The sequence below is a fragment of the Microcebus murinus genome, chromosome 2, assembly GCF_040939455.1.
Source record: "Microcebus murinus isolate Inina chromosome 2, M.murinus_Inina_mat1.0, whole genome shotgun sequence".
NCBI lineage: Eukaryota > Metazoa > Chordata > Mammalia > Primates > Cheirogaleidae > Microcebus > Microcebus murinus.
This window is the reverse complement of record NC_134105.1, coordinates 119557228-119570132: the sequence shown is the minus strand read 5'-3', so window position 1 is coordinate 119570132 and position 12905 is coordinate 119557228. Positions and strand designations below refer to the sequence as shown.

Sequence of the window (12905 nt, the reverse complement as noted above, 5' to 3'; positions counted from 1 at the left end):
CTCTGTCTCAAAAATAATAAAATAAAATAATGAAATAATAAAATAAAACAGTTCTCAGAGTTTGAAAAGCTCTCACCCATAGTAAAAGATTAAGTATGGCCACAAATTCTTTGCAGAGCCTCCTATTAAGAAGCATCAGTTTTATACCCACCTCTTGAATTTGGACTGTTCTTGTGACTTGTTTTGATGCAATGAAATGTGGCAAAAGTAATTTTGTGAATATTCTGGAGCCTAGGCCTTGGAAAGATTTGCGGCTTCCACTTTCTTCCACATTGAATGCCACCTTGGTATTGTCAGGCAAGTAAGCTGGCCTCGCCTCTGAAGAATGAGAGGCCACACAGAGGAAAACTGAGGCACATAGCCAAAAGCCAGTACATAACTGCCAGACTTGTGAATGAGGCTATGTCAATCCAAGCGATGGGACAATAGACTTGACCTCTGGATGGTAAGAGAGGCAAGGAATTTATAGCCATTTTAATGTCCTACATTTGCCCACTAGCCATAATTACTTGTACCCTTCATACATGCAAAATACACTGACCCTTTTCCAAGACCTCCAAAAGCTTCACCCAATTATGCTTTCAGACTCAAATTCCAGTATCTCATGATTTCCATTTATTTGGTCCAGGTGAGAGGCTCTTTGGTTGTATCCTTTTTTTTTTTTTTTTTAATTTCAAAATATTAAGGGGGTACAAATGTTTAGGTTACATGGATCATTTTTGTAATGCTTAAGTCCTGGTTATAGGTATGCCCATCACCCAGATAGTGTTCATAGTACCCATTAGGTTGGTTTGTTGTCTGCTTCACCCCACAGTTGCTTTCCACTGAGTTTTCCCCAGGGTTTACTTCCCTCTGTGCACTTGTATGCTCATGGGTTAGTTCCAATTTAATAGTGAATACACTTGGTGTTTGTTTTTCCATTATTACAGTACTTCACTTAGGAGAATGGTCTGCAGTTCCATCCAGGTTTTGGCAAAAGGTATTAATGTGTCTTTTATGTCTGAGTAGTAATCCATTGTGTACATATACCACATTTTATTAATCCATTCATGAATTATGGGCACTTGGGTTGATTCCACATCTTTGCAATTGTGAATTGTGCTGCTATAAACATTCTAGTGCACATGTCTCTTTTATAGAATGTCTTTTTTTCCTTTGGGTAGATGTCAGGTAATGGGATTGCTGGATCAAAAGGTAGTTTTACTTTTAGCTCTTTGAGGTATCTCCATATTGCTTTCCACGGAGGCTGTATTAATTTGCAGTCCCACCAGCAGTGTATGAGTGTTCCTATCTCTTTGCATCCACGCCAACATTTATTGTTTTGGGACTTTTTGATAAAAGCCATTCTCACTGGAGTTATATGATATCACATTGTCATTTTGATTTTCATGTCCCTGATGATTAGAGATGTTGAGCATTTTTTCATGTGTTTATTAGCCATTAGTCTGTCTTCTTTTGAAAAGTTTCTGTTCATGTCTTTTGCCCACTTTTTAATGGCATTACTTAATGTTTTCTTGCTGATTTGCTTGAATTCTTTATAGATTCTAGTTATCAGCCATTTGTTGGATGTATAGGGTGCAAATATTTACTCCCATTCTGTAGGTTGTTTATTTGCTCTAGTGATAGTTTCTTTGGTGGTCCAGAAGCTTTTTAATCAGGTCCCATTTATTTAGTTTTGATCAGGTCCTATTTATTTATTTTTATTGTGGCTATGATTGCTTTTGGGGTCTTCTTCATAAATTCTTTGCTTAGGCTGATGTCTATAAGAATTTTCCAACATTTTCTTCTAGAATTTTTATGGTTTCATGCCTTAGGTTTAAGTCTATTATCATCATGAGTTGATCTTTGTGAGTGGTGAAAGGTGCAGATCCTGTTTAAGTCTTCTACATGTAGCTATCCAATTTTTCAGCACCATTTATTGAATAGGGATTCTCTTCTCCAAATGTATGTTTTTATCTACTTTGTCAAAGATCAGATGGCTATATGAGGTTGGTTTTATATCTGAGTTCTTTGTTCTGATTCATCTGTCTAGATCTCTGTTCTTGTGCCAATACAATGCTATTTTGGTTACTGTAGCCTTGTAGTATAGTTCATATTCTGGTAAATTGATGCCTCCCAATTTGTTCTTTTTGTTTCAGGTTGCCTTGGCTATATGGGGTTTTCTTTGGTTTCATACAAAGAGAATTATATTTTCTAGATCTCTGAAAAATGATGTTAGTATTTTAATAGGAATTGCATTGAATATGTAGATCGCTTTGGGTAATACAGACATTTTAACAATGTTGATTCTGCTGACCCATGAGCATAGTATGGTTTTTTATATATTTACGTCCTCTGCTATTTCCTTCCTCAGTATTTCGTAGTTCTCCCTGTATAGGTCTTTCACCCCCTTAGTTAAATATATTCCTAGGTATTTTATTTTCTTTGTTGATATTGTGAAAGGTAGTGAATCTGTAATTTGGTTCTCAGCTTGACTGTACTTTGTGTATATTAATGCTACTGATTGGTATCCATTAATTTTGTAACCTCAGATTTTGCTGAATTTATTTACCAATTCCAGTAGCCTCTTGGCAGAGTCTTTTGGGTTTTCTAGATATAAGATCATATCTTCAGCAAAGAATGATCCCCATTTTGATACCCTTGATTTCCTTCTTGTCTGATCGCTCTGGCTAGAAATTCCAGCACTATGTTAAATAGAAGTGGTAATAGAGGGCAACTTTGTCTGGTTCCAGTTCTAAGTGGGAATACTTGCAATTTCTCCCCGTTCAGTATGATGTTGGCAGTGTGTTTGTTGTGTATGGCTTTAATAATTTTGAGGTAAGTCCTGTCTGTGTTTATTTTGTTAAGCATTGTTATCATAATATGGTGCTGAATTTTGTGAAATGCTTTTTCTGCATCTATTGAGAGGATCATATGGCTTTTGCTTTTGCTTTTTTTTAATGCGGTGAATTACACTTATAGATTTGTGTATGTTGAACCATCCCTGCATCTTTTGGATGAAGTCCACTTGGTCATGATGGATTGTATTTTTGTGGAGCAGCTGAATTTGGTTTGCTAGGATTTTATTGAGAATTTTTACATCTATATTCATAAGGGATATTGGTCTGCAATTTTCTTTTTTTGTTGAATCCTTTCTTGGCTTTGGTATCAAAGTGATGTTAGCTTCATAAAACATGTTGGGGAGGATTTCTTCCTTCTTGATGTTATGGAATAATTTCTATAGGATAGGTATCAGTTCTTTGAAGGTCCAGTAAAATGTGGGTGTGAAACCATCTGGTCTGGGACTTTTTTTGTTAGAAGATTTTTTTATTGCTGCTTCACTTTGTTACTTGATGTTGGTCTGCTCAGGGATTTTATTTCTTTCTGATTGAGCCTAGGAAGGCTGTATGTTTCTAATAATTTATCCATTTCCTCCACATTTTCAAGTTTCTCTGTGTAGAGATTTTTGTAGTATTCATAGATGATATTTTGTATTTCTGTGGTATCAGTTGTAATTTCTCCTTTTTCGTTCCTGATTGAGCTTATCAGAGCCCTTTCTTTTCTGATTCTGGTTAAGCTAGTGAGAGGCCTGTTAATTTTATCTTTTCAAAGAACCAACTCTTTATTTCATTAATCTTCAAAATAGTTCTTTTGTTATGAATTTCATTTAATTCTGCTCTATTCTTGGTTATTTTTTTTTCTACTTCTGAGTTTCAGATTAGTTTGCTCATTCTTTTCCAGTTCCTTGAGATGATTCACTAGATTGTAGATTTGTGGTTTTTCTGTCTTTTGGATGTAGGCATGTATGGCTATGAATTTTCTTCTCAGGTCTGCTATAGCTGTATACCACAGATTTTGATAGCTTGTGTCCTCTTTATTGTTTAGTTCAAAGAATCTTTTGATGTTCATCTTAATTTCTTCCTTGACCTGACTGTCATTCAGCAATAGGTTGTTTAGCTTCCTGACTTTGTGTAAAGATGAGTATTTTTGTTGGAATTGGTTTTGAATTTTATTCCACTATAGCCTGAGAAGATGCATGGTGTAATTTCAGTTTTTAAAAATTTGTTGAGTCATGTTTTGTGGTCTAGGATGTGGTCAATCTTTGAGAATGTTCAATGAGCTAATGAGCAGATTGTATATTCAATGGTTTGGGGTAGAATGTTATGTAAATGTCTGTTAGGCCCATTTGTTCTAGAGTTCTGCTTAAGTCCATTGTTTCTTTGTTTGTTTTCTGTTTGGATGATTTGTCCTATTCTGTCAGTGGAGTATTGAATTCCCTGGCTATTACAGTGCTTATTTTTGTCATTTTGTTTAGATCAAGTATGATTTGCTTTATGAATCTGGGCACACCTATGTTAGATGTATAAATATTTAGAATTGTTATTTGTTCTTGTTGAATTGTTCCCTTTACCATTACATAATGGCCATCTTTGTCTTTCTTTACTTTCTTTGATTTGAAGTCTAAGTTATCTGATATGTGAACTGCTACACCAGCTTTCTATTGGTTTCCATTTGCACAGAATATTGTTTTCCATCCCTTCACCTTGAGTCTGAATGAGTCCTGTGGACTAGGTATGTTTCCTGGAGACAGCAGATAATTGGCTTTTATTCTTTTTAAATCCATTCAGCCAGCCTATGTCTCTTCAGTGGGGAGTTCAAGACATTCACATTTATTGAACGAATTGATAAGTGGGGTGGATTTCTATTCATCCTGTTGAGTAGTTAGTAGAACTTTGTTGCTTTGTTTTATCTCTTGATCCATTGTCGTATCTGGGCTTTAGCTTTTGGTTCATTTTACACTGGTATGTGTCTATTGTGTTGATCCATGTATATTGCAGTCTGGGAACTCCCTGAAGGGCAAATCTGGTCTTGAAAAATTCCCTCAGTGTTTGCTTTTCTAAGAATGTCTTTTTTCCCCTATGCAAAACTTAGTTTTGTGGAATACAAAGTTCTACACTGGCCAGTATTCTGTTTGAGAAGATTGAGAATGGGGCCCCAATACCTTCTGCTTTATAAGGTCTCTGTTGGGAAGTCTGCAGTTAGGCTGATGGGTTTTCTTTTTTAAGTTACCTGATTCTTTCACCTTACAGCTTATAGGAGCACCTCTTTCACGTTTATTTTGACCAGTTTGGTGACTATGTGTCATAGTGTTTGCCTCTTTCTGATGAATCTCCCAGGAGCCATTTGAGTTTTTGTATCTGGGTATCTAGATTTCTAGCAAGGCCAGGGAAATTCTCCCAAATTATTCCCTCAGATAGGTTTTCCAACCCTGTGTGTTTTCTTATTCACTCTCAGAGATACCTATAATTCTTATGTTAGGCCTCTTTATATAATCACATATTTCTTGTAGGCTTTGTTTTTCCTCTTATTTCTCTGCTCTATCTCTGTGACTGACTTGTTTAATTCAAAGGTGTTGCCTTCAAGCTCTGAGATTTTTTCTTCTGCCTGATCTAACCTATTCTTAAGGCTTTGCACTGTGTTTTGTATTTCTTTGAATGGGGTTTTCAATTCCAGAAGTTTATTTGATTTTTCTTTAATAATTCAATTTCTTTAGTGAATTTTTCATTCATTTCCTGTATTGTTTTTGTTTTGTGGTTTCTTTGTGTTGGGTTTCTGTTTTCTCTTGTGTTTCATTGAGCTTCCTTATAATTCATGTTTGAAGTTATTCCTCTATCATTTCAATATTCTGGTATTGGTTGGTATCCTTTGCTAGAGAGTTGGCGTTCTATTTTGTGGGTGTCCTTTTGCTCTGATTTTTCATACTTCTGGAGTTCTTTCACTGATTCCTTCTCATCTGGGGCAGCTGTTGTTTCTTACTTTTGGATTATCTTTCGTTTAGATAATGACATGACTAGTTTAATCTCTGTGCCAGTATATGTTGCTTGTGGGTGAGAATCATCCACAACCTGTATGATTAAGTCCATAAATGATGTAAAGGGTGTGCAAATTGACCACCCTGTTAGTAAGTGGTGCTTGCCAGAAGGAAGAAGCTGCAATGTTGTTTTTGGGTTCTGTGGCCAGTTCTAGTTTCTCAGAAGAAGCACTCTAATGCCCCAGGTGGTGGATAGGGCCCTGGAACTTCCAGGTGAGTCCTTATTCTCCACCTCAGCAGGTGTGGGTGGGGGAGTGAGGCCGGGAGTGGCTGGGTTTGGTGAGCCTGCCTTCAAGCTCCACAAATGCTGGCAAGTAGTCTGCATCAGCAGGGGTCAAAGGTCTGCACTTTGCCTCTGGGCAAAGCTGCTGGGGAGTGGCTGATATGGCCCCAGTCAACCAGACAGTCTGCATGTGGAGGTAGGGCTGTCTGAGATCCACAATCTAGCAGGTCTTACTCCTTTCCACCCTCCTTTATTCTGTGGTTTCCTCTGGGTCTCTGGACCTCAAGCCAGCTGAGCTCCCCTACAACTGTGATGCAGGCTGGGAGGTTCCCTGCCCATGATCTGGCCTAAACTGGGAGCACAGCCCTTCTTGGGGAGGAAGGGTGCCCCATGAACACACCACAGGTCAAACTCGCACTGCACTCTCCCCACTGATCTGCCCCTGTGGGCACCCACACCTCCTGAGACTAATTATAAAATATCCCTTCTATGCACCCAGGCAATGCAATTGAGACCTGTGGGCATAGGATCTGACCTCTGGGCCCATTTCCAGGGCTGTAGAGATCAATCCTTGACCATGCCAGGGAAAAGCATGCTGGTTCCAATTCACCCACAGGGTACTCAAGCTGGTTCAATGTCCTTCCACCTTGGGGCATGCCACACTCTTGTGGAGCCACTAGGCAAGCAGCACCAGGGAGGGCCAGCAGGCAGAGAGCTCACAGTCTGAGCACCCCTTAGTCCACTGCAGGACCCCCAAAAGAAAACCTCTGAGCCCCACTCTCTGTGGAAGTCTCTGTGTGGCAGCTCAATTGTCTCTTTCAGCAGCTGTGGGGGTTGGGGAAAGGGGAGAAAAAGAGTCTGGGTGGAAGAGAGCCAGCACTCTGGTCATCTCCAACCCTCTCTCTTGGAGGCAGTTCACTCAGAATGACCAGGCTCTGAAGTCATGCAGATCACCCAGGACCCAGTGGAACCCTGTGGCTCCTGTAGTCTGGGCTGGAGTTGGGAAATGTCTGTGTGGAGATGAGCAAGACAAAACCTGAGGAGTTGAAGCCCCTTGTGGAGGACAAAGTCACATAGTAGGTAGAGAACCAATATGGTGCCCGTTGTCCAGGCTTGGGTCTGTGGGGCAGGAGGCACCCTGGCAGAGCTGGGAGCCTGATGCCTGTCTGCAAGAAGCTCCCAGCTCACTGGTGGCAGAAGTTTCTGGGCTCGTGTGGGCAGAAGGTCTCTCTAGCAGCTCAGGAACCCACCAACTGTCTCAGATGTGAGGGAGGGAGAAACTAACTGCTTGAGCTCTACCCTTCTCACTGGTCTCTGAGCCTCGTGGTGGTTGATCTTTGCTGATACCTCTGTCCTTGCAGTTCTGCTGTGCAGCCTCTTCCCTTGGAGTCTCCTGAAGGTTCTGGTAACCTTCCTTTAGACCCTCATCTGATCTATGTTTGTATGTTTGTTTTTTCTCTTTTTTCTAAAACTTTTCCTTCTTACTGAGATGCTCTGGGTGGTGGTGTCTCTGGTCTGCCATCTTGGAGCTCACTCTATATGCTGAAACCTCCAATGTTTGTTCCACTTTTTGATAGCACAGCTGCCTCCCTCCAGCCTCCTACAGCAGTTTCCTCACTGCTCTTCCAGCTTCCACTAACAGTCTTCTCACTTCCCTTCTAATCTCTGCCCATGACCCAGTCCCAAAGTTAATGCCATCCATATATTTTAACTTATGGAGGCTTTCCACAGTTGGTATTGATTTCTGTTTTAGTTAGCTATATTTGCTATGTAACAAGCCACTCCAAAACTTGGAGGCTTGAAACAACAATGGTTTATTGGTTGTCATGGTTCTCTTTGTTGGCAACCTGGGTGATTCTATTGTTGGTCTTTCTTGGGATGACTCATATGTCTGTAGGCATCTCATAGATCAACTAGGGTTGGAGGTGCCAGTATGTCTTCACTCACAGGTTTGGTAGTTGATGCTGGTTGTCTTTCAGGGCACTGTGGTTTTCCTCTATATGGCCTATTCTCTTCCAGCAGGCTGGACTGGGCTTTTTCACAACACAGTGGTTACTGGGTTCCAACAGGACAAGAAGGGAAACTACAAGGCCTCTTAAGTCCCAGGCTCTAGAACCTGAACAATGTCACTTTTACCTTCATTCTATTAGTTAAAGCAAATCACAGAGCCAGTCCAGATTCAATGCATGTAGTAGTAGATTCCACCTCTTGCTGGGAGGAGCAAATATGCTAGTTGCAAAGGGGCATGGACACAGGGAGGCATGATACACTGGGGCAACTGTGAAAAGGACCTACCATTCCATTTATTTATTTATTTATTTATTTATTTTGGAGACAGAGTCTTGCTCTGTTGCCTAGGCTAGAGTTCCCTGGAGTCAGCCTAGCTCACAGCAACCCCAAACTCCTGAGCTCAAGTGATCTTCCTGCCTCAGCCTCCTGAGTACCTGGCACTACAAGTGCATGCCACCACACCTGGCTAATTTTACTATTTTTAGTAGAGATGGGGTCTCACTCTTGCTCTAGCTGGTCTCAAACTCCTGAGATCAAGCAATCCTCCTGCCTCAGCCTCCCAGAGTGCTGGGATTACAGTTGTGAGCCACTGCTCCCAGCCATGTTTACTTTTTTTGACCAACAACTCCTTGAGCGACTGGTTCCATGTTATCTTTGCATGTCTTTCCCAAGGGTACCTTCTGCTCTGGCATTCTTCGTGCTTTTGTGACCCCTTTCTTTTATATTCTCCTTCATGAGCTCCTCTTTTTCTTTTTATCCTTTTAATGTTGGTGCACTTCAGAACTGTTAACTCTATCTACTGTTTTTTCTCTACAGTCTCACCTTCTTTATTCTCAGCTACATTCATTATTTTAATACTATCTCTGGATGCTCTTGAAATCTATAATATTCCTTCCAAACCTCTCAACACTAGCTCTTTAGATTCCTGAATCCAACTGTGAGTAGACATCTTCTCCAGGACATTTTTCTGTACTGCAAATCCATATCTATCCAAACTATCCCAAGCCTGCTGTTGTATTCCTGGTCTTAGTGATGGGGCCATTACTATTGCTGGGGTCAGTCCTCTCCCTCCCTCACCCTCCAAGCTCTATCAATCTTACCTTTTAAATATTTGTTAAATACACCCCTTTCCATCCTTGTGCATCTTAATTTAGGCCATCATAATCTCTTGTCTGGATAGTAACCTTCCACTGGTCTTCCTGCCTTCAATGTTTCCATTCTCAAATCACAGTGACATACTAAAAGATAGATGTGACTACACCACATTCCTCCTTAAAAGTCTACATGACTCCTCAGTGCCTACATTTCTTAATGTGAGTTCCAAAGTACACTCGCTCCATGGGATGTTAATAGGAACTACATGAAAAAAAAGTTTCCATACTCAAATTAGTTTGGAAGATGCTGGTTTAAACAAAGGTAAACAGATATCTTTTGGAACGTCTTGTAGAACTTCTCAGAGTTTATCACATGCTGGTGTACATTCAGATTCCCTAAGAGGCAATATTGAATGCAACATCTCCTTTCTCCTTTTTCCTTACCCTGCATAGTTTTTCAGGGATTGGGGTTTTCAGGAGTACCTCACAGGATGAGTATATCACACTCTAAGAAAAGTTTACCTATTGAGATTAGGTCTTAAGATTAAGATGCAGTCTTCATCTGGATAATCATGGTCACCCTTAAAACTCAACTGAAGTATCTCCTCCAAGAATATCTCTTTTACTCCCTCTCCAAATCAAGTTTGATTCATGCCCTGTGCTTAATTTTGTCCTCTTACATTGTTTTATAATTATATACTTCTTTTTCTCTCCCCCACTAGACTGTGAGCTCCTTAAGGCCTTGGATTATACTTTCATTGCCCTAACACAGGGCTTGGAACAGAGTAGGAATTTAAAAAATATTTGCTTAAAGGATAAATAAATAAACAAACATTCCATCATATTAATCAATTATAATTTTCTTGAGCTAGGCTTACTTCTGGATGGGCAGGGTTGGAAATACTACAAGTGTAATAATTGCATATATGTCTCAGGGCTGAACTTCTGGGACACAACTTTCTTACAGTGGGCACCTTGCCAGGACTATCATGGAGCCTTACACATTGGAGAAATCCATCAAGTGCCCATGTAGCCCCCAGATTAGGGGTAGTCTGGGTGCTGCCACTGTGCCCTTTGGAAGGCAGTTTCAGAGTTTGCATATGTTTTATTAAAGCTGTTACAGGTGGATCATTTTTTTATCTCCTGGAGAAGGAGCTAATGAATGGATGGCCATTGTCTCAAGATATAAGTGGAGTGAATTCCCTCTTTTATTGCAGTGACTATCATCCCTGAAATTGTAAAACTTGAGAAAATATGCTAAATGTAGTGGAGGTTGAAGATAACATTTCTAAACAAAGGATAGGCAAGAGTACATGGTCAGTATGTGAAGAAGCAAGTGTAAGCAGTATTCCCAGGAGGTAACTTTAACCTCTGAGTTTAATGTCAGTGGCATGCAAAAGGTGTAATTTTTCTCCTATTTTGGGGGGAGGATTGACAGAAAATACAGTCTATCTTTCTCTTTAGATAGTTCTTTATGAGGTTGAAATGATTAGTTACACTGAGAATCAGTATTTTGCACTCTCTATTCTGCTGTAGAAAGATGATGCTACTGATCATTTATATTACTGAAGATCATTTATATTACTGCTATTTATATTACTGAAGAAAACTCTATGAGTTGCATAGATTTTCATTTTCTTAAAGCTAGGAACCTTTGTATCTCTTGTAATATTCAGGACTATACTTTGTTAAAAATGAGTATTCAGTAAATATTGATTAATGAACCAAATGAAATTTATTTTCTACTAGGGCACTTTTTGGAGATGCTCCAAGAGGGAATATTGAATATAATTATTTCCTTGTAATAGTATATTTTCATATATTGAGTTCAGTAATAATAGTGAGGGTTATGTAAGGGTTAAGGATAGTACATTATATTTATGTTTTGGTCTTTTGTAATTTTTGTTTAAAATTGTATGTTTAGAGTAGTTTTGAAAAACAGTGTAATGATGGAATTCTTGAAGCAGAGGCAGCTCGGATATTAATTGGTGCAACCAAAAGCTATTGCCACATCCGAGGAAAGTGAGTGTAACACTTCTTTAATTGATATTTCTAAAATTGAATAGATGATAAAGAATGAGCAAAATGAGAATTAAATGTCCAGACTGATCAATCTATTATCTCATTTATCTATATCCATCTATCTTCTGTCTGTCCATCTGTCCATTCTTCTGTCCATCCCTCTATCCATGTATTTTCCATATTACTTGTTTGTATTTTCCCCCCTGAAGTTTTATAACCTTGGTGACATTAGGGAATTCTGGAGGAAGATCTGACTGCAGTGTAATTAGATAAGAGATTAGGAAGTCCATAAAATGGAACCTATATAGCTTCAACTACTATTATAATTATTTTGCCTTTATACTATATTCATTAAATTTCTGGATAGAGGATGCACAGAAGCCTGGAGGCTACTATTAGGCTGATCTCTGGGGTGGAGCAGGCTCTGGAGGAACTGACCCAAATGCCTGTTGCTAGATGCAATTAAGTCTGGTGGGGAAAGTTCAGTGTCAGAGATTTATTGATATCTGGTCACAGTCCTGGCAAACACGAGATAATATGTGGTCTAAGACAAAGCTATGGGGCAACAATGATAGGAGATCCTGGCTGGGTGACAGTTAATATTTCAGCAGCCTGATAATCTATTTGGGGACTCTATGATCAGTTCCTGGGATAAAGTTTGGGAAGGGTAGGACCTTCAGGGTTTTGGAGAGGCTTGGTCTAGGCAACCCATGACAAAGAAAGACTTGATTCTTAACCCCACAAAATTGGTCTAGAGAAGGTGTACTTACTTTCTACCTCAGGTCAGGAATGGTTGCAGGAACAGGTGAAGCAGGAGTCTCATGCTGAAAATATTTCTGTACCATGACCATGGGGGGATAGGTGGATGGATGCAGAGGCTTGGGACTGAGCATATTTAGGAGGTTCATATTAAATTTATATTGGGCATAACTTCTCCTTTTATATTATCCTAAGTATAGCACTTGCTTTTTATTATAACACACATGTATATTTTTCTCTGTTAGATTCATGAGTATATATGATGTTTCATCTTATGTAAGAGCCAGAAATTGGCTTATAAAATTTAAAAACTTTTTAACTTTCTTGGAATATCGCCAAGAAAAGATACCTTTTATTCTACCGGGGTAAGTACCGTGAACCTTTAATAGCAATATACTTGAAAATATGACCATTTCTACATTGTCAGAATAGATTACCTTGATTTTTCTTATTTAAAAAAACTAAGGTTGTGGCTGACCCTTATTGATTGACTGGGTGAACAGAATGCTTGCTTCTCTTCCTCCTTTGTGCTTTGGCAACTTCATTAAGGTCTTTATTAGAGAGTAGGGTAGAAGAAGAAAAGGATGGTCATAATGGACCATTTGGATTCTTCAAGTTTTAATTTCTATGTCTTGGGATCATATTGTATACTGGGATGCTTACATATTCTGGGTAAAACATAGAACAAGGGTAAGAAATATCCAACTGGTGGACTAGATCCAACTCTGTTTAATTTTATCTGTGCCTGATGAAACAGAACCATGGGTGGTTCTGTTAATGTCTATAATTAGAAAAACACAACATGGTCTTAATAATACCTATAACCAATTTTCCAAAATATTGCCAAATACAAATTTTACTTAATGTGGGTAGACTCTATTTTATTATATAAATTGTGACCTCACATACTTTTTATAGCAAAGAGATAAGGTTTTTCTACTAATAG

At 39.1% G+C, this 12905-nt stretch overlaps 1 protein-coding gene across 1 annotated transcript in view; it reads left to right on the top strand.

Moving 5' to 3' along the window:
- SLC9C2 (solute carrier family 9 member C2 (putative)) overlaps positions 1 to 12905 on the top strand; it is a 91465-nt gene that overhangs the window by 49250 nt on the left and 29310 nt on the right. Inside the window, exons 13-14 of the mRNA XM_076000391.1 lie at positions 11103 to 11200; positions 12205 to 12324. Coding sequence (XP_075856506.1) covers positions 11103 to 11200; positions 12205 to 12324 — 218 coding nt within the window. The remainder of the gene's footprint in view (positions 1 to 11102; positions 11201 to 12204; positions 12325 to 12905) is intronic.